General features: G+C 45.6%; 1 protein-coding gene across 1 annotated transcript; it reads right to left on the reverse strand.

Annotated features, from left to right (window-relative positions):
• Nucleotides 1–377: 377 nt before the first annotated feature.
• Nucleotides 378–2,530, reverse strand: SP8 (Sp8 transcription factor). Its single transcript, XM_027639493.1, has one exon. The coding sequence runs from the start codon at nt 2,264–2,266 to the stop codon at nt 821–823; it is 1,446 nt and encodes a 481-aa protein (XP_027495294.1). The 5' UTR covers nt 2,267–2,530; the 3' UTR covers nt 378–820.
• Between the last annotated feature and the right edge of the window lie 24,125 nt (nt 2,531–26,655).

Below are 26,655 nucleotides of genomic sequence, written 5' to 3' on the forward strand. Positions count from 1 at the left end.
CAGCCTCCCTTTTTGGCATTGGAAATACATCTTTGCTTGAAACCCACGATGCTTCTTCATTTGTATGGAGTTTAAAAAAAAATATATGACTTTCAACCTAATTATTTTCAACGTATTTCGCGATTCCTGCTCAAACGAGAATTATACAAATGCGCTGGCAAACGCAGTGAAATTTGGACTCGGGGCGATAAACGATTCTCTAAAATTGAAAAAAATAAGGGGGAACGGGAAATAAGCACGTTGCCGCTCCGGTCCCGAGGAGCAGACGGGCTTCGAGCAGTTAACGAGGCGAGGGCAGGTCTGAGTCTCGGCTCGGAGTAAGGACCGCGGCTGACTGCGCTGCCGTCGGAGGCCCCGCCGCGGAGCAGCCCCGGCCCGCACGCCCGCCCCGCAGGGGCGCCGCGTCTGTACCGGCTCTAATGGCTGAGGGAGAGGGGACGGGCCGGTTTCCAGCGGGAAAGCGAGAGGGGACGAGAAGGAGGGGGGGTCCTCTCTAAAAGCAACACGAGGCGGGGGCGTCTCAAGGCGAAGGGGAAAGGAGGTGGCGGCTCGGCCGCCCCACAGCGGGTCGCGGCTCCCTCCCCTTGCCCAAACGCTCCCCTGCCCCCGCCGCGGGGGTTGCGCGGCCCGGCCGCACCGCCCGGCCCGGGCGGGGCTCTGGACGGGCAGCGGAGCGGCCGCGAGGCTGAGAGCGGTTCTTGCGGAGCCGCGGCGGCTACTTACGTGTCCGCGTCCCCGCCGCAGGGCTGCGCGCCCGGGGGCGCTGCGCGGCCGGGAGGGCGGCGGACCGAGGGGCGCGACGGCCCCGCGCCTCCGCCCGTCACTCCAGGCCGTTGCGGTGGCCGGGCTCGGGGGGCGGCAGCAGCTCCGGGGAGTGACAGGGCGGGCTGCCGGCCGCGCTGTGCTCGCTGTCGGTGTCGCTGCCCTTCTTACCGCCGGGGCCGGGACCACCGCCGGGGCCGCCGCCGCCGGGGCCCCCGGCGCCTCCAGGGCCGCTATGGGTCTTGACGTGCTTGCTGAGGTGATCGCTGCGCATGAAGCGCTTGTTGCAGACGGGGCAGGCGAAGCGCTTCTCGCCCGTGTGGGTCCGCAGGTGCCGTTGCAGCTCGTCGGAGCGGGTGAAGCGCTTGCCGCAGAAGAGCCAGTTGCAGACGAAGGGCCGCTCGCCCGTGTGCCAGCGCAGGTGCGCCTTCAGGTGCGAGGTTTTGCCATAGACCTTTCCGCAGCCGGGGATGTGGCAGCTGTGCAGACCCTTGCGGCGCAGGCTGGCCCCCGCCGGCCCCAGCCGCTCGGCCTCCTGGCAGTTGGGGCAGTCGCAGGTGGCGCGTCCCGAGTAGCGGCGGGCGGAGGAGCGCGGCGAGGCGGCCAGCGGCGCGGCGGGGCCACCGCCCAGCATGGAGCCCCCGGCGCCGGCCAGCGGCGAGGGGGCCGAGTCCGGGTAAGAGCCGGGCAGCACCGGCTTAAATCCATCCATGAGGTGCTGCCCGGCGGGGCTGAGGAGGTGCGGGGAGGCGCCGCTACTGAAGGCCGAGTGGCCCAGGCCAGAGTAATCCGAGTTGTAGCCGCCCAGCGGCGAGTGGAGCGAGGTCTGGAGTCCGCCGGCCGCCGGGTGCAGCGAGCCGGGCAACGCGGCCGCCCCGTTGGGGCTCTGCACGTCGATCCAGCCGGCGCCCACGTCCCACCAGCTGGAGGCGCCCGCCGAGCCCACCTCGCCGGCACCGAGCCCCGGGTGCGACGGCTTGAACCAGGACTCGTAGGGGTGCGCCATGCCCACCCGCGGGTAGATGCCCTGCAGCCCCTCCACCGACGTGTGCACCTTGGAGATGAAGACGGGCTGGTGCGCCGCCGCCTCCTGTCCCGCCGCCCCTCCGCCGCCGCCTCCGCCGCCGCCGCCGCCGCCGGCGCTGCTCGGCGCTTGGAAGACGGAGTAGTCGTTGGCGAAGGGCGAGCTGGCGGCCGCCGCGCTGCTGGAGGTGAGAGAGAAGGCGCTGGAGCCCGGCGAGCCGCCGCAGCTGAACGAGTCCGAGACCAGGGCGGCCGCCGCTGCCGCTGCCGCCGCCGCCGCCGCTGAGGAGCCGTTTCGCGCCGCGCCCGCCACACCGAAGCCCGGGAGGCCGGAGCCCACGGCGCCGCAGCTACTCGCCGAGGCCGAAGAGGAGGAGCGTTTCCAGGGGTGAAAGCCTTTGCCGAAGGAGGACGCGCTGTCCGAGAGGGCGGACGGCGAGGGGCTGGGGCTGCCGATCTTGTTGCAGGTCGCAGCGAGCATGGCCAGAGGCGTGGAGCCTACCCGCGGTTCCTCCTGCGAGCACAGAGGGGAGAGGGCCGCCCCGCCGCGTCAGGATCGGAGCGGCCCCGCCGCCCCGCGCCCCGCGTCCCGCGCCCGGCACCGCTCCGCCGCCCGGCCCCGCTTCGCTCCGCCGGCCCCGGCCGCAAAGTTTCGCGACTCCCGCGGGAGGATCCTTTCGCTGGGGCCGGCAACGGGGTTCTGTCTCCAAACGCCTTCCCAAGCTTTTTTTCACCATCCAACTCCCCTCCCACGGAGGAGCTCGGGAAGGGTTAAAAAAGGGGGAGAAAAAAAGAGAGGGGGGGGAAAGTTGCGTCTGTTACCGTAGCTTTAAAGATGCCCCCGGCACGGCGGCAGCTACGTTTCAGCCTGTTCCCTTTCCCCGGGACCTGGCCAGTCCCCGTCCCACAGGTCAGTAAGGCTGTTTTCTTAAACATAGAATTGTAGGTTTATCAAATTAGTCCTTTTTTAAAAAGAACTTTCTTAAAGTCAGCCTAATTTACGTACCATGAAATACATATCTAAATTTAACGTATGTAAATATGTATGTATACACGAGTTGAACGTACCTGCTAGACACGGTGGGCTGTGTTATTTTAAAGGGAAACAAAAAGCCACAATCTGTTGCAAATTTAAAAAAATGCACAAGAAAAATGATAGTGCTAGGTTTGGGGGGTTTTTTTGTTTGTTGGTTTTGGGTTTTTTTCTTCCAGCAGTCACCAGTAAAGAAGAAAAGCCACTTCTCCAGGGGCACAGGAACAGCACAGCCCAGGCGCTGTAGGTTGTTTCTACAAATGCCCTTAAAACCTTTTTCTGCTCACTGAAAAGTGACTCTGCCCCCTTTTCCCCCTCTCACTCTTTCTTTTCTCCTAAACTCAGTTGTACTTAAGTTTCAAAAAAAAAAAAAAAAAAAAAAAAAGGAAGAAAAAAAAAAGAGAGCTGAATAGAGGAGACTGATAGCCCCGGTCAAGACAGGGGTTATTTTAACCCCCTCCAATCGACAATAAAAAGAAACCAATTAAACCAGCAAGAGAAAAAAATCCTTAGACTCACCCCTAGAAGTGAAGTTGCCATCACACAAAAGTGCCCTCCTCTCAGAGGATCTTTTTTATATTGATAAATCAGAGGCAGTGTTTTTTTTAGAGGTGTGCAATACAATGATCAGTTCCGCCCATTCCACCACAATTGTAGCTCCCTCGCCGGCTTTGAAGTGCCGCTGAGCCTCCGCCAGCCAATCCCCGCCACCGCCGCCTCGCTCCACGGCGTGACTGCGTGAGGTCATCAGCGCCGTCGAGCCCCTCCGTCGAGCCCCGCCGGCGCTGATGACCTCACGCAGTCGCGTCGTCGGGCGGCGAGCCACAGTCCCGGTCCGCAGGGACCGCTAGCCCCAGGTCGGGCTGCTTCGTCCCGGTCGCCCCTTTCCATCACCCCTCCATGCCTGTAATCTGACAACAGGTTATTTTTTTTTTTTTCCCGCTGAGCGGTTTATATCTGAATTTTATGTCATCATCATCATCTCAGTCTTACTATGATTATCGGCAAGGATTGGCGAGCGCGGTAGCATCCCACGTTTCTTCACGGGGTCCCCCCGCGGCGCTCTCCTCTGCTTAGTCCTTCCTCTCCCGTTGCCCCATTAAGGAGGGGAAACACTTCAGGCCACTGCTCTTTGCCATCTGCTCCCTTCTCGCCCTCGCAGACCCGCGTTTTCAGGCATGATTCTTGGAGGTGGGGTCGCAGAAGCCGGAAGCCATCCGAGTGGCACCGGCACAATCAGGGGCTGGCTGCCGGGCGGCCCCGCCGCCTCGTCCCGGAGCACCTCGAAGGTGCGCTCTTTGCCCCCCTCGGCCCCTCGTCCAGAGCTAGGTGGCTGCGGAGAAGGGCAGAGTCCGCTCCCGCTCTCGCTGGGGGAGCCGCCCGCGGGGGCTACCCCGACCCGGCCCCGCTCGCCCAGGTGCTCTAACCCCCGCTGTTTTTCCGCGGCTTTGCTTAGCTTCCCAGGGGCTGTTTTTCTTATTGTCTCGGCCTCGGTTTTGACCCGTTTCCGTGTCGTGGGGTATTGACTGTACATCATATCTATTGATCAAGGGGATAACGTACATTATCATACTTTGAAGTAAGAGTGAAGTAAATTAATGAACTGCTTTCTTTCTCTGAAGGTTGACGGTTACCATAAATGTCGCGTTTCTCCCCGCGAGCTGCTCTGAATGATTTTAGCCTGTTGAGAAGGCGTGACAGGCCAGCCCAGAAGGAGGAATGGGTGGGGGAAGGAGGGAACTCCGTTTAACAAATAAAAAAGAATTAACTTCATTGCTTTGCTCTCCTTCTATAATGATATTCATTTTACAGACCTAACGCACACTTGTGTAAATTTCGGGTTTAATTTAATCAGTACTATCACCCGCGAAGAGGGGAAGAACATTTCCCGGAGATACTCCCTTGTATGAATACTTATTAACTTTTTGTCTCCACTTTCTTTATCTGCTGGAGATGGAGAAGAACTATTAAGACATAGATCAGAAAGCGTAAGAGCAAAACAAGCATCGTGTGCATTACGTTTTAGAGGAACACAAAATCGCATTTTGTGGTGTGCCAGGTTCGGTAAAAAGATCGACACGCATTCTTTTCAGCCCCAGAAAGTCTGAGAGACTTTACCATCCACCGGGGAAGGAGAAGGCGTTAGTGATATATCTCTTTTTAGGAGAGCTTCGTCGGGTGGGTCTTTCATTTGCATACGTACTTTGTCTACACTTGTCTGCTCAGAGAAAACGTGTCCTTTCTTGGTCTTCTTCGCGTTTGTTTGTTCCGATGCTTGCCCTGACTCTTTTCATTTGAGGTCAAAAATCCTTAATTTTCAGTGTGCTTTTCCTTTAAAAGCACCGTCTTGGAAATGATGAAAAACTCGTTGTAAAAATAGTCGTGGGAGTCTTTACAAGGAAACTCAACTGAGAGGGAGGGAAAAAAAGGCAAATGCATCACAACAGAAATCACAAAACTCCTGCCAGTGGGCATCCTCCTGCTACTCTGACAATTTCCCTGAAACTGGAAAAGCAGCAGTTTCTGAACTTTGAGAACGATGAGCTGATCTTTCCTGAATTCACCATCGAAACATCTGTAACCTTCCCCCTTTGTATACATTGCCTGCTGGGCAAAGGATTTAAGGAAGCTTACGATTTTGTTTGCATTTGCCTTATTGACCACTGCACTTAAGGGTGCAGTACATCAACATAATATGCAGGTGGGGACGGGAGGGAGGGGTGGAGGGGGGGACAAGAGAGGTTTTCCCGAAATTAATTAAAACTTTTTTTTTTCCCCCCCATTTGAAGTTTGATGTACGGGAGCAGATAAATGTTCGTGCCGTTTCTTGAAAACCTGTGGGATCCACTCTCAATAAACCTAAAATCTATTAGCATTCTGTATGCATCTGCAGCATAAATTTCATTTGAATTTCAAATTTAATAAACCAGGAGGTTTTTAATCATCCCTGGTTTTATTTGTTTGATATTAACATGCTTATTGACCGGGTCTGTTGACCAGTTTGATCATTACAGGACAGCAAAAAGTTAATTAAAACGACCACAGCTCCTTAATCATATCATCTGTCTCATCCATGTCGCTCCCTTTATTACAGCCTATGATGGATAGTCTCCCAGATTAATTTCTCTGTTTCTTCGATTTGGACAACAGCTTTTGGGACCTAATTTACATCCTGGGAAAAACTTGCTCAAATCTAACTAACATCTTGTGTCTACAATGTACATTAGCAATCTCGGAACTTTAGGCACAAGGATAGCTGTCGCTAACCTTTCGGGGAGTGGGGTGGATTTTTCTCGGAGCAAAACCTTGATTCTACGCGCTGCGACCGGCAAGTGGACAGAGATGGATCGACCCCTGTACTAGGGGTCCTCGCCTGTCTACAGACAGCGCTACCGGGGAGTAGGGGGAGATTTCTCTCGGAGAAAAGAGAAGTCTGTGCCATTTGAAAAGGCATATCTAGAAAGATTAAACTGCACGCTGACCACACCGTGTGTTGGATGTCTTGTTAGAGAGGGAACGCGCTTCACGCCACCCTTGCGCCAATTTAGAGGCACACGGGTGGGAGTCGCGGTCTCCCGTCGCCTTCTCGGTGGTGCAGCTGCTCTTCGCTGTCTCTCAAGCGTCCAGTGAGGAGGAAGCCCCGGCTCCTCTGCGTCCAGCGGCTCCTAGCTCTGCTCCCATGGTCTCGGGGAAAAGCCCCTGGGCGGGGGCCTTGTCCTTGCCCTCCCCGAGCTCCGTGCGCTGGAAGACTTTGCGTTCCCCCCGTGTTTCCTTCATCACCCCTCACGTGCTGCCCTGGGTAGGTGAGGGCCAGGAGGTGTCCCCTTCCCCCACCACCTTCACCTGGAATCTGTCACCTGGAAGATTTACCGAGGGGTGACAGGCGCAGGAGGGCTCGGCTTGGACGGGGAGCGGAGAAAGGGGAATAGCACGTAAATGAAACAAAACAGTCACCAGCCAGAACCGACCGTGCTGTGCCGAGCGGTCACTGAGCAAAAGGGGTGGTTAATGTCGTTCTTTAACTTCCATCCACACCTCTGCATTGCTGTACTTTACCTGGGACGATTCCATCACTGCCTCACTGGGCAGTTTCGTTGAGACCGGAGCTCGCTGTCGGGCACCTGGTGCAGCTCGGCGGTAGGGGACAGTGCACATACACCGGTACCTGTATCTATTGCCACGTAGGTTACCGGCGTTATTTCTTCCGTCAGTACAAATGTGTCTGTTCGAGGTACCCGCCAACCCTACCGTGGTCCCCGTCCCGCTGCCTGCTCTGCGCTCCCCAGCCTTGCGCGGCCTGGCTGCTCCCCGGCTAAGCCGGCGGGGAGGTGCCCGGCAGAGCCCGGGCTTCTCGCTGAGCCACTTTGGCGAGGAAACACGCCGACCCGCCGGCTAGCAGCCGGAGCATTCGCATCAGTGTCTTTCGGCGTTTATTTATTTATTTGTCTGGATGTGTGTTAAAGGAAAAAAAAAAAAAAAGCTGGTTGCGCCTCCGAAAGGTCCCTGTAATTAGATTAGCCCCAGACACTGTGCACATGTTGGTGTCTGCGTGCCTGGGGAGGGAAAGGAAGAGGCACCTTCACACCCATCCTGTTTACATCGCGGGTGTGCGCCTAGATACGATCCACATCTCCTCCTTCTTCTCCCCGTTTTTTTCTCTGCCCCCTTCCCCCCACCATCCCCCGCGTTCCCCCGGTACGTTATCGCTGTGCACGCATCGGCGGCTCCTAGGCGGTCATGTAAGTACCGGGAGACGCCGGAGGGGAGAGCGAGCGCCCGGGCTGGGCGCGCCGACACCGGGCGGGGCAGAGCGCGGAGCCCCCGTCGCCGGTCCTGTGGTCTTACCTAGAATAGATTTGTTTAAACTGCTTTCTGTTTTTTCCTATTATATATCACCTTCTCCCAGGCACCATTTATAGTTAAAAACTACTAAATTCTTCTCCTCAACGGTATTGATTTCTTTTCATTCTGCTCCGTTAGGAGAGGAGGTAATGCTTCCAGATTACCCCGCGTCTCCTCCAGACGGTTGACAATTGCAATCGCAGTTTCGGGAAGATAAATGTTACTTTGGGAATTGCGTTTAATTACAAATAATCTAGGAGCTGCTCTGAGTCCGATGGTTTAACCACACTTGTTCAAATCACAGTACAAGCTTTACAAGCGGGTGAAAAGATATAGTAAACGTTTGAGAAATCGGTGTGCAAAACAGGACGTTTCCATTAGATAGGCTGTCTGAAGCTGGGTCATACCCCATATAACATACTATTTATATATAAACATATATATATATACATACATATATATGCACATATACACACACATGCATGGGCTCCTGTGCATATGTGTGATATATAAATGTGTGAGTGTGCTAGATACTTGCATATATAAATCCTAATGCGCTCAAAATCATAGTCTGCAAAGAACAGATAAGAAAGGGAAAGCTTTCCACGCGTGTATGTATGTATGTATGTATGTATGTATTTGTTCTCCCAACTGCACAAAACTGTCACTCTGGAAAAAGAAAATTAAAAAATCTTTGCTTTCTGCCGTTTGTGGAGTGGAAGAACCCCTGGTCCTCCGGTAAAGACGTACCTTCGAAGCACTATGCCAAGGAGGTTTTGACCACATCCGTTCACGCACTCAGTGTGCACCAGACTCCCCCTGAATGCAGAACTCCTGCGATTTGACTCGAGAGACCCAATGTTGATGTATTTACTGTTCCTCTTACAATGTAGCTGCCACCTTTCCCTGTCGTTATTTGCCTATATGGCAGAGCAATTAGGTCACCCCTCTCGCGCCCTTCCCCCATGCCCAGCAGCCTTATTAACTTCGAGGGGGTGGGCAGACGAACAGCGGGAGGGAGGCAAGGTGGTGAACAGGTTATTCTCTTAACCCGACCTGGCTGCAGGAGCGAGATGAGCAACACTGAACAGATGTCCCCATTTAAGCCATTCTTTTCCCACATGCCTGCTGGATGCTGCCAGGGCGCAGGAAGCTTGCTGCAGACCTGGCCCATTCCCGGCCATTATGGCCAAGTTATTCTGGACCAGTGAGCACGAACAAAATGGGCTTCAGATCGCGTGCTTGAGAATAATTCGACTCTGAGCCCTGGAAGAGCCCCATCCCCCGATTTTTTTAAGTGTTGGGGGGTGGACGGGGACGTGTTTCAGCTCTGATCGCAGGAGAAGAACTTCTCAAAAGCCCCTTCCCCCTCCCTCTCTTCGGCAAATATGGTATAATTTACAGAGCAACTTAATAATCCGAGGGCCACCGCAAAAGCCCTTTGCGTTGTAAACCGCTTCTAATTACCTGCCAGAGCAATTAGCTGACTATCACGAAGAAATTAGATCGCTCAATGTAGCATAAATAATGCGAATAATTTTGTAAGGAGAATGGAAAGCGAGACCTGGTGTTTCTTTATAAGGAAATAACACCTCGTACTGTACGAACCCTACATGAACACATATTAATGTCTAGGCATGCACGGAAATGAATCCGAACATGAACCCTCTGGCTTAGATTCAGCACTTTCTTCATTTACATATGCGGGTGAAAGTCGGCTTCCAAGCATTTAGATACAGAGCTCTTCCAGATCACAGTAATTAACACATAGCGACTTCAATAGAAAAACCTGTTTTCCAGATGATTTTTACAATGCTGCTTTATGTCTCATTTGGCAGTTTAAATAGCTGGAGTTGTTTTCTGGCTGCATCTCCACTCTCATCTGTTGAGCATATTTTGCCTAGAATACTGACCAAAACTTTCGAACCCCTTTTTTTTAAAACATAGATGACTAATATACTGGGCATGCCTAGAGATTTCGGCGGGTTTTTTTCTTGTATAGGTTAGTTCCTTGAGAAAATTTTATTAATCCCCTTAAAAATTTATGCTGTTTAACAACAATTATTTTCTTCTTTCTGCTTTTCACCTTGAAGGATCTTAAGCCTTTGCTCCATTCTCACTGCTTCAATATTTGATGTCAAGAGGAATTTTTTTTTCTAAATTAAAATTTACAGGTATTAGACAGTTTGCACGGATTTAAATGTACGTGTATACGAATAAGGTTATTAAATAACTCTTTTTGCGAAGTACTTGTTCAATCTGCTGGATCTACAGCGGTTGATACAGCGGAGGAATTGAGGAAGGAGATTGTGCCCACCAATGGCAGGATCATCGTGTAATGAAAGTGCCTTTACAGCTGAATTCAGCTGAAGTGGATTGAATCTGTTTCCGTTGCGCTTTCCCCTTCACACACACACGCACACACACACGCCCGTATTGGGAACCTGCTAGTCATAAAACTGGATGTGAACGTGCGAGATCGTAGTAAGATCATCCCAGCTCGAACTACAGCTGGTCATTGCTCGGAGGCAATTCAGGATTTAATGCAACTTGTTAGGAGCGCTCCAGGCTAAGGATAAAGACAACTAATTGGGTTTATCTTTGATAAATAGGAGCAGCAGCGTATACTGTAATCCTTTAAATGCCTCCTTCGAAGGGGGTAAAAGCTGAGTATATGATCAGATCTTCCATAGCTTTTCAGAGCTCTTCGACACTAACGCAGCAGACAGGAAGGGGCTCGTCAGACACCCTTGTGCCCAGGTTGTCTCCGGGAAGTTGAAGTTTTCTCTGAATACGGTTTATAAGCCTCTCCAGGTCTGAAGGGGTCTGCTCGGCTGTTCCGCAGCCCCCCTGTAGCACACACGGAATTGTACAGCATGTGTAACGATTCTTGCTCGTCGGCTAATTAGAGACGACTTTGAAGCTCCATTACCGGCAGCAAAATTATTGCGGTCAGTTTAGGCCAAATTCTGCAGTCCTTAATGGAGCGAAAATCCCACTGAAGTCAATGGGACAGAAGTCAATGGGCGTTGTGCTCTATTAAGGAGCACAGAATGTGTCCCAGTGTGATTTAGAGATTAAAAATCGGTATCAGTAAACTGTGAGTTTAGGATGGTCACACTCTCGAAGCAGGATCTCACCCGCGCCCCGGGAAGGGCCTGATCCCTTCCCACCGGGCGGACTGAGCTCCGCGGCTCCCCCGGGGGTGATGCCGAGGGCAGGATCGGTGCCGGCGGTTATTAATCATCAACCAGGGACAGACAAAAGGATTTTTCTGGAGGTTCTTAAAGCAGCAAAACTTCAGTTTCCCGCCGACTTCAGCCCCGCGGAGGACTGTCAGCGCTGTGAGAGGAATTCGGTCCATCCTGCGGCCCGCCCTACGGCGCGGCGGGGGCGTCCCGGGCGCGCCCCTCCCCCGCCCCCCCCGCCCCCGGCTCTCCATCCCTCCTCTCCCCGTGGGTGATGTCCCCAGCCACTGATCAAAGAGGATTGTCTCCTCAGCGAGGCTTTGGATGCCGAGGGTCCCGCGTGAGGACACAGTAAGCAGCCTCCTCGGAGCCCGCAAGCAGCACATATACCATTTGAACACCAGCACAGCAGGGCTTGGGAAGTCCCGTTCCTAACCCTGACCACCCACGCGCTGCTATAGACGTGATTTTACAGGCAAATTCCGAGCTCGGGTTTAAGGTGCAGCTTTGGGCTAACCCTTGGTCTCTGAAATGGAATTTGTGCATTATATAATATTTCCTTATTGTGGTGCGACATAGCACTGGAAATGCAGAAAAGTCCGTTTTACAAAACTGAAGGAAATGTTGCAGGTCACTGAAATAGGACTATAGTTCAATATCCTTTCTCTTTGAGAGAGAAGAGGGGTGGGATATAACAATTTTCCTTTCTTCTTCCTGTCCTAGTGGAAAGTAAAAGCTTTCATGAAAACTTAACAGCGTTTTTCCCTGAGCGCGGAGGGGAACACACAGCTGATCCTCCAGGAAGCTGGGCACAATTAAGACTCATTTTCTTTCTGCTGGAACAATTAATTGTACAAATGAAAGGTCAGGCGTGTGCTTTTCCGATGTTTATCAACCATAATAATGAGCCCCTTCTATTTTTTCCCCCAGTGCATTATATTGTAATAAAGTGCTGCCGCAATGCCATCTCCCTGGGTAAACATCTCCAAAGGCAATGCAGCGGAGCCGAGTGGTATGTATGTTTATATATATATATATATATATATATATATATATATATAAGAAGGACGCAATGGCCGAGGTGAACGCAAATGCGAGGTGTGAGAAGTGAAGGCTTCCCCAGGCCCGTTGTTCCCGCGTACCGGCGAAGGAAAGGCATCTCTGTCCCTGGAGCGCCGCCGGCCAGGGGCGCCTCCGGCCAGGGCTGGCTTAGCCCGGAGGGAGAGATAATGTCTCCTGAGGTTTCTTTGCTCCTCGTGGTCTGGGTTACTTTTGTAGTGGGAGGGACGGATCCTGCACCCCGTTCCCGGGGATCCAGATCACCCTGGCAAATTCTTCCCGTTTGCCTCTACATCCGTCAAAAATCCACCCCTGAAGAGATAGACTGGGAACATCTCCTTATCCATGACAGGTTTTTCTTTCCATCGTAGGAGACTTCTGTTCACATCTTCAAGAATACGCCTAGTACCTGCCAAATCCTAAAAAATCCAAAGGGCTTCCCTTTTTCATGCCAGCTTGGTATGGTGTGGATTCATTGGGTTGCATACAGTACTCTTGGAACAGAAATATGATATTCGAAGTTTTCATTAACAGTTTCACTTTTTTCCCTATTGCTTGGGGAACAGGCAAGTGACCACTGGAATTGTGCTTGAGGGTAACACAGCTAGTGTTGGGAAAGTGGTTTTCTCCCATTTGATATCTTTCTCTGCATACAACTGTCCAGGACATTTACCCTGTGTGATGTTCTCCTTAAGCTCAATCTCCTTAAACAGTGGATAAATTTTTCACTGATTTTATCCTTTTTGAACTCAAACATCTCTGCATTCCTGACATGTGTGAAATGATGGAAGAGAATAACCCTACTGATAACTAAAAAGGCATTTCAGGAGCTGTGCAAGGAGCTGGAGAAGATCTTGAGCTCTCATGTTGAAGCAGTCTAACGTGTTAAGTCTGTCCTGTCCGGGTGATTGGGTCTACTTTATTTTTTATTGGCCTGAGACACCAGACAGTTTCTCAGAAGGGTCAGTCTCCATTAGGATGCAAAACATGGGTAGGAATCTCTGCCCTATACCTTACAATTTCTTACATTTGTAAGATGTATACCTGGCAACTCTGGACAGGCAAGTTTGGTTTAAGCCAGCAGGAAGCTCTGAATGCCTTCAACTGACATTTGCATTCAGCGTCCCTGCCATAATTAACCCAAGAAAAGCATAGAAGTGAAGAAGAAGAGTTCTGCTGACCAAGGTGCAGTATGGCCTCTTGAAGCAGCCGAAGTGGTGGCAACAGTGCAGCCCATGAGTCCAGCTCCAAAGAGAACATGCAGACTGACATTTTAGATCCAGTGGCCACAGAGCACTGATGTCTGCACAAGGAGAAGCCAACGCCGTTGCTCCTGTGATGTTTAGCTAATTGTGCAGCAACTACTCTGTACAAAAGCTATGAAGTAATAGTTCGGGATGACGCATCTGGTAGTAAAACTCATTGCACTTTTGAAAGGCTGCTCACTATTGTGCAAATGTAAAATTGCTCTTCAAACACTGAGTGCAGTCTCAGCTGAAGTTAACCGTAGTTGCCTGTTTCGCAGGGGGGCATAAAAATAGTAATGATGCAAGTACAGACTTTTGCCACTGTGGGGGAAAGGGTTGTCCCTGGGCTGGAAACAGCACTGAAATAAATACTTGGGCCAAGCTGAAATGGTTGTACCTAAGTATGAAAAGAACATCCCCATTCCTGTCGGAGGGACTCCTATGTTCAGGGGGAGAGCCTTGACAGACCGCAGGTGTGACCTGCCCGACCCATAGCCCCCTCTTCCAAGTCACAGTGACGCACCTCTGTGTGACCCATCACTATGTATAAAGTGAGCACCCCTGTGTGTCCAACCCCTCCTCAACAACCTGCTGCCTGAGTCCCCAGGAGGGGCATGAGGGCATCCCGAGCCCGCGCTCACACAGAGCCCGGTGCGCTGCCCCGTGCACTCACACGCACCCCCAGCAGCGACCCTCCCCCGCAATCACACCCGTCCCCGCGCTGACAGGATGGGAGGGCGCCGCACAAAAGGCGCGGGCGGGCGCGGCCCACCCTGCCCGGCCCCCCTCCGCCCCCCGTCCCACCCCTCCGCCCGCTCCCGCCCCGCTCCGCCCTCGCCGCGGGAGCGGCGCTGGCAGAGGCGGCCGCGCTAGGAGGGACGGGGGTCGCCCTCGCCGCCAGCCCGAGCGGCGCAGGGGGGAGCGGAGCGACATTGTCGTGGCCGACAAACCCAAACCGCAATTTTTTCAAAGTAATGCAAGCAAAGTTTACACAGGTAGATTCCAGTAAATCTCATGCCTCCCCTTGCTTGGGTAGAGTTCAGCGTGATGATAGTTAATTAGAAGGAACTGACAGTTTTAGTGACTAGGAAAGGTGTGTAATTGGACTCTGCTTCGTATGTGGACTCTGTATTTTTCAGATACTGCAATTCAAAATTGACTTTTATGGCACAAACTACTTTTTTCCTTAGATGTTCTTGGCTAATGAAAAATTGAATAGTACTGTAAAGAATGACCCTTTAACATCAGTTTGTGTCATGCTATATTAAAAGTAGATAAAAGAGATATTGAATACTAATGGATTTTCTGAAATGGTTGACGTCCATTCGTTTGTAATTAGAAATCTATTTACTCTGAAAAAAAAAAAATCACTCATAACAGAAAGCTTAAAATTGTTTTTTATTAGGATGCAGTCAGTGTTTTATATATGATAGCAGTGAGCATTAATTAGATCTTGCACAAACTTGGGGACAGCTTCAAGAATGAATTTAGGAGTCTGGTATGTTCTGTGGTAAAGATACATTTCATTCCATGGGGAAAAGTGACATTATGTCTATGCTATATTTTTGTGGAATTACTGTTTCCACAGAATCATTCAACAGATAACATCATGTTAGTAGTTATTAATTTGTTCATCTACTTTATGCTATGCTAGGAATACTGCTTTCAACTGCTAAAGAAACAGCTGGCTTTTTATACAAATAAACTGGGCTCTGAGACTGTCAATCTTCTTTGTTTGACAGAGAGGAGTTCCCTCCTGCACTGAAAGAATAGCTCAACATCTGTCATTCCATTCTCTTTGATGGCCCAAAATCAGGAAGACTACAGCTGTCTTCTTCCTTTCAGATACTTCTTGGACAGAGAGGTAGGAGGACTGTGTATTCGGTCAGCATGTTCATAATGCATTAAGCAAGTCTCTACAAGCCCTTGCATGTAATTGTATTGTTTTCCCACTGCTTGAATAGTAGAATTTGCAATGTAAAAGGTCTTTGGAATTTTGATCCTATTATGTGTGTGTTTGTTTTGTTTTGTTTTTAAATATCTGATTAGTCTGCCTTTGTTAATAAAACACATTTTAATTGTAATCAAAGTGGTTACCAATACTTTTTACCTAGGCACAGGGCCCATGGGCATGTAAATTGCAGATGTACACATGAGCATTATGCAGAAAATATTTATTCTTACAGGTTGAAAATTATATGACAACCGCTGAGTGCTGGAGGAAGATGAAAATGAGGGATGTAAATTAGCTTATTCCTTGCAAGCTCAAAAGTGGCATCTTTTGACATAAGTCTGTATGGAGCAGAGGAGAGAGGGAAGGGATGGAGGAGGAAAAGAAGGGGATGGAAGAGGCTGGAAGAATGTGTTATCTAGTAAAATAAATATTTAACCTCGTTACCTTTGGTTTTATACCCATTAAATTAGTCAAAACCAAAAAAAAAAAAAGCAAACCCAGAACAGAAATTCAAGTACAGTCTTCTTCTAATAGTAGGCAAACTAGCAGTTGACAGTAGATTGTGTATTGCTTTTCTTAGAATCACAATTAGGAGTTATGGTGATAAACCTCAGAGTCCCATCCAGCAGCAATTGTGTGAAGCATACACCTCTGTGACCTACCATTTGAGCTTCACAGTCCCAAGATTTGGGGAAAGCATAAAATGCAAAATGCACAGAGGGATTTAGGTTTTGTGAAACCCAGCTCAGCTGTCCAGTGGAATCCACAGTCTGAAGTTAGGCTGTCAGGCTGCCTGTCATACACCTAGTGTTAGTTCAGGCTGTGATAACATGGTGATTTTGATTTGGCTTACATCATGCTGCCACTGAAAGAACAGCTCAGCAGATCAGTCACACTGTTACCTACTGTTTAGATCCCAGAGCTCTACTTACTGTTTATCTGCTGATCTTAGAAGAACAGGAGCAGAAAGGAGACAGTTTCTTAGCAAGGCTGGTCTTGATTCAAGGTTTTCTAAAATAAATAAATTAATTACATTTTCCACAGAAATGCCAGTCTAATCTCAAGTGTCAGAACAATGAGACCTTACTAGACCATATGAGATCATATTTAGGGGAGACTTTAAAGTGTTACCAGCAATTCCAAAAATGATACCCAAGTTTGCATAAAAAGACCAAGTAAAAAGTTGCTATTGCTATTTACAGATAGAAGAACCATCTTGGGTCCATGGCTAGATCAGCTGAGAAAAGAAATCTCACAGAAACAGGAAAATCTCCTGCACTAAAGAAGAGAATCATGAACAATGAGATCTTATTTTCCCTCTAGTCTCTCTGGATCAGAAACTAAAACTATACCTTCCATTTCCTCTGTTTCTTTTCAAGCATGTACCAAATTTGTCCCTGTCCTGTGTGGAGTGACATACTCATCTCCATCTAGGTCCCCAGATTTTTGGAGACAGCAATTGATTTGGTGCCTCCTCAGGTCTCTGTTTCTGTAGTGTTGGATTCTGATACTCAGAACAGGAAGGAAGTTTTTAGCCAAAAGGCCTGTCGTTCAAAAGAGTTACTCGACTGCCCAAAGGTGTCTTCCTGCGTGTGTCTGCTGGAGGAAACAACATGTACCTGAATTAGTTGTTGGCCTTCTCTCATTGCTCAGAAAAGACAGTCCTGTCAGCTGTCTTATTTAGAAAGTAAACTGAGCCAACCCTGGCCTGTAAATTGCATTTTCCAATAGGAATATCCCAGTGAGTTTTCTCCAGATCACTGTGTATAGGAGTTTTCCTGGATTTTGTAACAGAAAGCAAACAGACCATTGCCAATTCTGCATGGCCTTCTCACAAGATGATACAGATTAAGTATTTTGAATTTTATTTCTGGTTTATAAGTTTGGGGTGTACATTCATTTTAAACCTGTTTTGGTGAAACAGTGCAGAATAGAATTTGGTTTTGTTGTGTGCATTTTTAGTGGGAGCTGTGAATTTTGAAAGAGCGTTTTGGTCTGGGGTTTATAGTTTGGGGAAAACACAATAAAATTGCAAGTGTTATAAACATTGTAACTAGCCTTGGGGATGTTTTGGCTGACTCCCTCCTCCAGATCTTTTTGAGGAAGCAGATCCTTAAAGTTAATAAGCTTAGGAAGAGTTTAATGAGTATATAGACACTGAAGCAACTCAGAGTATTTGTCTGGATCTTATGAAAAGGAATCACAGTTAAACTCCTTATTACTTATGACATGTAGATTGTGCTTTGGATTGGCAACCTTCAAAGTTATGTTTTCATGATTTGTTAAATTATGTGAAATAAACAAATTTGCAGCCTTTAATGACCCGATCAAGACTGTCACTTTGTCAGCTTCCAGAAAAAGTTGCTCTCACTCTTGAGGGAGCAACAATACCATTGATTACATCAGAATCCAATAAAATAACATTCACATTTGCATCATGGCAGTATAAAAAATATTGTAACAAAGAAAACCTCTGTTAACGTGGTTACCCTGATCTACATACAAGCGAGCAACATTCAAACACCTGATACTTGGATGGTTGTCTCTCATCCATGTTTGGTTTGGATTACAGAGTGTGTATGCTATCTTCTCAGGCACTTTAGCATCTATGCTATTCCACGGCCTATGGGAGCTATGCCAGTAGCTGTCCTCTTGCTGTCTTTGTGATCCCACTGAGAATCTAACATACTGAAGACTGTAAAGAACTTGCTGGATTGCTTCAACCCTAACCCAATCCACTTTTCTCTATGTTAAAATGCAGATGGGAGGTGATCTTAGAACTTCAGCCCAGTCTTTGGTCTATCAAGAAATTTTGCTGCTGGGGTGAGGTCCCTCTCTCTCAGATAAAGAAGATCCAATTACTTCTGAGTTTTAGACTGGGTTTGTGGTTGGTTTTTTTTTTTTTAAACCACATAATTTATCTAATGATTAAATTATGGTCTGAACAGTGTGAAAACAGAACTGCTATAAAAAGAGGAGCCTTTGAATCCAAAGATTATTTGGGAATCTGGACCTTTTAGGGAAAGGAAAACCAAAGTTGAGTGCCAACCGTATTCTTAATCCTGAACTTTACAAAGGGATTCTACATAAAATAGTGAACAGGCAGGGACCACCTTAAGGGACATGTGTCATGGGTGGTTGCACAGGTCACCACAAGGAAGGGTCGCTATTCACACAAAGCGAGAATGTTGCAGTGTCATGCCTGTGCTGCTGATTCAGCTCCCTATCAGCTCCTGGCTTGAGCTTTGATAGCTGATGTGACAAACCATAAAAAATGGAAGGTCAAACTGAGCAATGTTGTTCTCTCTGACCTTCTAATACTTCTGGCTTATTAGATCAGTCATTAGAGTTTCAACAGGCTACTAAGAAACAGAGTACAGTGACTATAGCTGTCAAATACTTGCCCATTCACAGACAGCCTCTCTGTGTAGTTATTAAATGCATCCCAGGGAAAAAGTAGTACATTCCTTGAAAGGAAATCAAGTTGTAAAATAGGATGAAAACCATGAAGTAGCCAAATATAGAATATGGCCACGTGTAAAGAGAATCTATTACAAAAAAACCCCAACCTATTACCACCCCAGAAAAAACCCCCAAACAATAAAAAAAAAACCAACATGGTTATCAGGCTAAATTTTTTTTTGTTTGTTTATTTTTTTTAATCAAAGGGACATGAGTAATAACATAAGAAAATAAGGCAATGAGAACAGTCCATCCTCCGTCTCCTCCAAAATTCCAAAGTTGAGGCAGTCCCATAGTTTCTATTCTAAGACTGTTTTTATCCTTCTTAAAAAGTTGTCAGATTTTCTATTAAAACTGGGAAATTTTCCATACCAGTAGTCTTCCAAATCTTAAAACTTTAAAACAGTTGAAAGAAAAAAATGGTTCAGAATTTAAAATCTCATCAATTTCAAAATTAATTTTAGGAACATTTAGGTATCATTTAGCTAATTTTAAGAATGATTTCCAATTATTTTGTTGAATGGATCTTGATAGACTTATGTAAATGAAGATGTAGTATCACAACCAGTATACTAGGAGGAGAAAGACACTACCAGCACAAACTGTCCTCAATATCTGCCTTGAGATTTTATGGCTGCAACGCAAACACCTGTAAAATCTGCTGATAGAATGCCATGTGCACTCCTGGGGTGGGTTCATATGGAGCTCTGTAACTACCATTGCTGTAGCCCCTGCTACAGTCTATAAGTCTCAACTTATAGAAGGCAATGCTGTGAATCACAAGATGCCAGTTATGCTAAGGGGTCACCCTGAGCAACAGTGTTGTTCTACAAAGAAGAAATCCTGTTTACTTAGAAAAAAAGAAAGGTTAAAAAAACTGTATACTAAAAATTAGGACCAAAAAAAATTTGAACATTGTGCATTCAACTGAGAGACCAGAAATGAACAGAATTAAGCTTTCCTTGCTAGCCTTAAGTGTCCTTATTCATGTTATGAATCAGTCTTAAAATACACTGTCACTCTCTCTTTTTACAGCATTACCACTTTGCTGGGCATGGGGGCTTCTCAGGGAAAAAGCTGTGTTACTTTAACATAAAAGGCTGTCATCTGCTGGAATATCATGAAAAAGTGAGAAGCTACCATAAATGAAAACAGAATAGGGAAACAGGAACCCCTCTTCATGAAAACAGCTGTACATTATGATAGAAAAGGATTCTTTTGGGATCATAGCAGTAGAGGTGACTGCTCATCTATCCTGATTTTGTCCCTCAGACTCAGATTCCTCATGTGATTCATGCAAAAGTTTTATAGGTGGAATATATTTCCTGTGTTTTCCTTATTTGCTGAGTGCACACCTTCAGATACTCAGGACTAATTCACAGTAGTGGTGAGTACTCACAGATGCTGATGAAATCAATGAGACTTATGCTTTAGATGTATGAAATACCATAAAAATTTTAAGCCTTTTGGAAAATCTAACTCTAAGCACATCATATTGAGGACCCCGAATTAGTAGACATTTTCATCAATCTTGGCCGTAACAGCTCAGCACTTCAGCCCCACATCTGTAAAGTGAGTCTAATAGTAAAGTCTCACTTCTCAGGTTTAAAGATAAATTAATTAGTATTTGGGAAGCACTCAGAAACCCTAGTAGAGAATACTATAGAAACACTCATAAAGATATAAATAATTCAGTATTCTGCGCAGGGTTTGAATGATGCGCAGTAAGGAAGGCATGGAGCCACATATTGAGTGATAAGAATAAAAAGAATATTGAACAGCTGCTCACTCAGGGAGCATCGTCCATCCTATGAACTGAATGATGTATGTGTCTGTGCAGTTAAAGACTTATTATCATGCATATGTGCAATGAACTCAAATTAAAGTTGCAAAGGCAAGCTTAATTTTGATTGTCCTGAAGTTGAGAGGACTTACATTTGCAACATGAACATACTTTCAACATAAATATTTTGTGTGATCGTCTCTGTATTTTCATGTTTTCCTCCTAAAGACACAAAAGGTTTTCTGTGTCAGTGAACCCAGTCACCACATACATAAAGCAGCCATGTGGCCTGGTTCATTCTGAGAACAAATGTATTGATTTTCAGGGGACCTACAACAGGACTAGATTTGGCTCCAACCATCTCCTTTGCCTAATTGTGTAGTTTTGTTGTGGCTGCTGGGTAGAAGTGAGGCATTAAATGTGCTCAGGGACAGAGTAACAGGCTTGTCTTTTGGCTTTACTTTGTGTCAGGTTTTTTTGGTGGTTCATGTAGCATTTGGAGAATCACATAAACTTCCATCCCAGAAATGAAGTTATTGCCAAAGCAAAAATTCCTACATTTACATATAAATATCCCCATTCAGCATGACTGAATACCTTTCTCATTTGTAATAAAATAGCAACATCCACAACAATCGAATTCTAAGACACAGATGTTAGATTAAACTGACTGTACATATCTTTGGATGCAAACTCAATCTTTCAGAAATTCTACCTGGTCCAAATGAATAATCCTTAATAAACATATTCTGAATTATAACCAGATTCCTAGATAAGATTACTTGATCTCTGCTGAAGACCTCTACAACAGAAAAATGAGACTGCTGGTTTCTTCTGTCTTGCTCAAGGATGGAGGTCTATTTTTAGTATGTTGTCTATCTTTAGATCAAAGACCAAAGGCTTGACCTGGACCAATCAGTGCACATTGTGATCTTCTATTATTTGTGACCAAACCACAATCTGGTCCTTTCAAACCTGTCATCTGCTTAACACTTTGAGTGTTGGCAAGAGCAAGTGTGATATTTTAAAATTTTTTTGACTGATCATGTATACACAGTTAAAAATATTTACTTCTCCCCTTGCTTTATTCTCACTTTATCCCAGATTTTGTAACAAATGTGTTGGATTCCAAACTAGATGTAGTACTGTTTCAGATTAGATTGTCTTGTTACGCTAATTTAAAAATTATTTCAGAGAAAACTTCTTGTCAGGAGAGGATTTTAAATATTAATTCGTACTATTTTTAAGCAAACTCCTAATTTTGTTTGCACTTTTAAATGCTTTTCTGAACACTCATACTTTTCTGTGGAGAAAGCCTTATTATTTATTTAATAACCCTCCTCTCTCTCTTTTTCTTTTTTTTTTTTTCAGAAACATAACTTATTATCTACTCCAAGATTAAAAGCATTCTAAAACATATAAGCTGCAAGAAATAGCTATCTTGTTGATTTTCAGAAAGTCTACAATACTCCATCTAATGTATTCAATGAATTATTTATTTCTTAAAGAGATACAATAAATCTTTACCTACTGTATTTGATGATTTTCATAGCAGGAATAATAAGTAATATGATTTGAGTGTGATTGGAACCAGTACTGGGAGGGGGGAAGGGAGGTCAGTTTAGACTGTTTACCAAGCACATTGGAATAGGGTACGTCTGTAAAGAGACGGGACATTGCTACTCAAAATTTTCAGGTGAAAAAAAAGCAGACTATTTCCACCAAAAATAAAGAGCAGGAATTACTCAAATACTTGTTTTTTGAAGGAGCAGCTTAGGTGCAAAAGAACAATGGTGACGTTCAGTGCCATTGTTCTCTGTTGCGTTGGAGTGGATCCAAGAAATTCCATTGATTTCAGTGGGCTTCATTGGGCTAACTGAGAATAGAATCTGACTCCGTGTTAGCTGGGGGTGGGAGGAGTGACAAGAATATAAATAACTCCAGAGAAGTATTTGAATTACAAGTACTTTGCAGCATGGTTTCTATCTTTTAAGACTGACCATATTAAGAAGCATTAAAGTTCCAGATAAATCCTCTGCCACTCAGGTCTTACAGTCAACAAAAGATAAAAAAATTAAAGCACTGTTCATTGGGCAGCTGTTTTTGATGATGTTATATACTGTTGGTGTCATGCTATGAAGCACCTATCAGAGGATCTCAAGAGTACCTCAGAAGCACACTGACCCACAACAGACTTTGAATCAACCAAAAGTTTTAGGCTAGTCTAATTTTTCTTGATAGTAAGGGGAGTTGGCGAGTCCTCTGTCACACTGCTATGTGTCTGTACAGTGGCAAACAGCTGATTAACACTCACTTAAGTAATTTCAGCTTATACATTTTTCTACTTAAATATGACTTCTGTAAAAAGCTATTCCAAACATCTATTTGCAAAAATACCTTAGTAATTTGCATCTGTTGACTGGATTGCAGATTATGTTTTCAATTTCAGGAGTAGTTTACCTTAATATTCCTGTTAGTCAGTGACTTTTGGCGGGTAATAAAGACATGATACTGGTATAGCTAAATAGATGAATTCTTTTTTCACTTTTTTTCTTTGAAGCATTTTGATCTTTCTCCTCTCTTTTGCATTAGAGATCTGAGTATCTATCTAGTTAAAACTCGTACTGCTGATACACTGGAAAGCTTTTCTTTTACAGCATGAATGAACTCAGCATAAATATAATTCTAAACTTTGGCTGACATAGCTCAATAAATCAAAACCTTCATCTACCAGTCATACACTTGGGTTCATTATATACCTGAGAGTAAAACCAGTAATAACATTAACAGCGCAAATAAAAATTTCATGTCAACCTGTTGGAAATTTCCCTAAAGTACACCTAAGTACATACTGATGCCATGAAACAATCTTAATTCAGGGCTGACTTGGACCTCCCCAGATGCAGGTATGCACACTTGGGTGGCAGGACCTACTTGCTATATCTCTTTTGCCACCCGTGGTGGTGGTGGTGGGATCTCTTGCAAATAGGTTTTTTTTTTCTGTTTAGAAACAGACAGGACCACAGCAGTTCCCTCAGTCTGGAGGAAAGAATTGATGCTATGGAGACCATGTAGGAAGGGCAAAAAAGTCAGTGTAAACTGTCACTTACCTGTGCAGGCAGAGGGTTACAGACCACAGCCGGCAACCGCTATACAAGAAGCATCTCAAAGAAGATGGGGCAAAATAATCTGGGGATTTTGAATCTATAATATCAGCTGAGTAAAGTGGAAGACTCAGGCAGAGCCAAAGATCACAAAATCTGTCCCCTAAAGGTCCTTATCTCTGTGACAAGAAACATGTTTCTATACCCTTACAGTTGTCACATTCAGCATTTATTGTAGTTTCTTAGATTTGTCATGGGATATAGAATGTATTTGCAGTTTGAAAGAGAATGAAAAAGCTCCCTCTTATTTAAAGGTAGCTTATTCAGAGGATGTACAGCTTAACTGTGAGTCTCTTGCCTTTGTTAAACTGGACTATACAGGGAATCACGCTGAAATAAACCTTCCAAGTTTTCTTGCTTATTGTTTGTTCTTTTGGCTTAATTCTCCATCTTGATTTGTTTGATATGGTATAGGTTAGGGACCAGTAGTCTTGCTTTTTCAATCCATATTAAATCTGACAACATCAGTTCTGCCCTAATTTTATAACCAACAGTGTTATCTAATGGCACCAAGGAAATGTTTTCCAGTTTAACATCAGGTGATAGAACTTAGTAGTATTTGTTAAATCAACCTTCAAGTTTCATGCTGTTCTTTTTCAATTAAAAATTTTACATATTTATTCCTGGCTTTACTGTACTGTAATGTAATGGGATGCTGAGTTACCAGTAAAAAGATTTCTTTGGTAATAATTAAAAGAAACTATTTCTAAGTCATCTTCACATGCATTTCTCTCTTAGGTTAATTAATGTTCTTTAATATTAGAGAGGTACCTAGATTTGGCTATCACTAATAAATAGTATGATAGACATCAGGATTGCTATAGGAATGTTGTTTCCCATTAACTTTTTAAAGGGATGATGGAAAATTGGAGCAGGTTCAGAAAATAGCTGCAGGAATTATTGGAGACTTGGAAAGCTCTCCTTACAGTGACAGCCTGCAGTAACTTAATCTACTTAGTTTATTTTAAAAGTAAAGGTAAAGAATCAACTTGACTGTAGTCTGTAAACCTCTGCATAGCAGGAAATTAGCTGAGGCAAGAAGATGCTTTAAAAAAAACCAACAAAAACCCCCCAAAACAATAGAAAAAGCCACATATAACTTGATGCAATGGCAGAAGTCAAAGTCAGTAGTTTTCAAACTGGAAGCTTTTGTGGAAGGAGAGCAACTAACCAGCGAAAAAGACTGCCAAAAGATGCAGTCAATTTTTTATACATTAAATCAAACCTGCATGTTTTTCTCAAGGTACACTACAGTTTTATCACAAGCTGTGGCTTGAGGCAGAAATTGTTGGGAGAACTCCTGTAGTGTGTGCTATGCAGGAGGGCAGAGAACTGTCTTGTTTGGGAATCTGGGATTCATGTTCAAGTGCAAGTAGAAGGCATTCTTTCATCATTGTCTGTAAATTGGTATTAAGTGCTGTCCAGGTCATTACAATCCTTTAAATAGAAAATCAAGTAGCCTTTCACAGACTGCCTTTTTTTTTCAGCATATAGTGCAGAATCAATTTTTTCTTGGTGGGAGGGATAAACTTTAAACTTAGCTTATGGAGGGACTGGGTGGCGGGGGGGGGGGAGGAATGACCAGCATATTGTCAGCTTCCTCAGTGCCTTCCAGCAGCTATAGCAATATCTTTTTCCAGATGCATTCAGGACAGCTTCAGTAGAGAAAAGGAAACTGAGTATGGAAGTCTGCAGTAAGAGGGTAGCATCATTTTCTGCAGCCCTGGTTTCCTTAACTCAGCATACAGTTTAAGCTTTTGGTCACAACTCAATCCATAGTGTGCGAGCTAGCTACATGTGGGATTGCCAGAGCTTCAGTTTTTAATCTTGTGTGAAAGATTTGTGCTGGACTCAAGCAAATTCACCTCAAATAAGTTTTTAATTTCCTAGAGATATAGGGAACTCACAGTTGAAATACGAGCTACTGCCAGACCAGCAAAGCATTTGAGTAAGGAAATAATACTTAAAGCTACACTTGGAATATGACTGTGCTGAAGATTGTGTTTTGGAGGCATGGTTAGATTGCCAGGGGTACCCGAGCCAACTCTGTAACATGCTTCATGCTTCATTCTTCAGTGTAGCCATACCTTGAGAAATGAGTGGTGGAAATCATAAGGTAACTTTTGTGCAGATTATTTGATCATTTACAGTAGACTTCAATGTTTGTAGCCCAGTTATAATCATGGAGGTATGTGAAGTCAGTCTTAAGCTAGGAGATCAAAACTACTTTGTTCACATTTACTTGCTTTTGAGCAGATTTCTCTGATACTACCTCCTGTTACGTTTCTTTAGTGTGTTAACTTCACCTACTTGCCAATGGATAGTTCAGAGCACTTCCTGAGCACCTAATTGGTTTGCACCAGAGCTGTTGTTACTGTCTAGGATTTTCCAGGTCCTATTAAGCTACTTTCATGGTGAAGACCTATTGAGATATCCAAAAAGTGTTTGATTCACTGACGTCAATTGCCAGTAGTAACTGTTACCTCATAGGTGTAGCGATAGTTCAATAAAGAACAATTAATTCTCTGGTACCCTAGGCTGGGTGTTAGCACCAGTATGGTAGGTGATTTAATATGTTTCAAGGAGTCTGAGCTGGGTTTCAGTCTGCTTATATTCTTCTTGAATCAGGACAGTACTTGAAAACTTTGTACACATCCCCAACATCAACCCTGTAACTTATTTCCTGTGATTTGCTCTTCCTTTGATTAGAAGTTGAATATTTTTTGGTTTTACTTTTCCTTCTCACTGGAGGATTTTTGCCTTTCTACTTGCAAATGAACCAGCTTGCACAAGTGGGAATTCTCCAAGACAGCATCTTAGCCTGACAGTTACGATCTTTTTCTGAAGGTTTTGAAAATTTTACCTTTGCCTACCTTCACAGACAAAATTTTTTAATATCTGCTCCTAAATTATGTGCTCACATCGGCCCTGGTGACATTACTCCCAGTTTCCCTTTCCATCTTCAATCTTAGCCTGTGCATGATCACGGTAGAATCATTCTTTGTCTCTGTATTGTTTCCTACCCATTCCCTATTTTGTGTGTACATTTGTACATTGTTGCTAAATCTCCCACAGCAGTCAATACCGGGTCAATTTAGCTGGTGTTATTGCAGACAGGTTGCTACCAGTACTCTCAGC

This window comes from Corapipo altera, unplaced genomic scaffold (genome assembly GCF_003945725.1).
Source record: "Corapipo altera isolate COAL_440 unplaced genomic scaffold, ASM394572v1 44, whole genome shotgun sequence".
NCBI classification, from domain to species: domain Eukaryota; kingdom Metazoa; phylum Chordata; class Aves; order Passeriformes; family Pipridae; genus Corapipo; species Corapipo altera.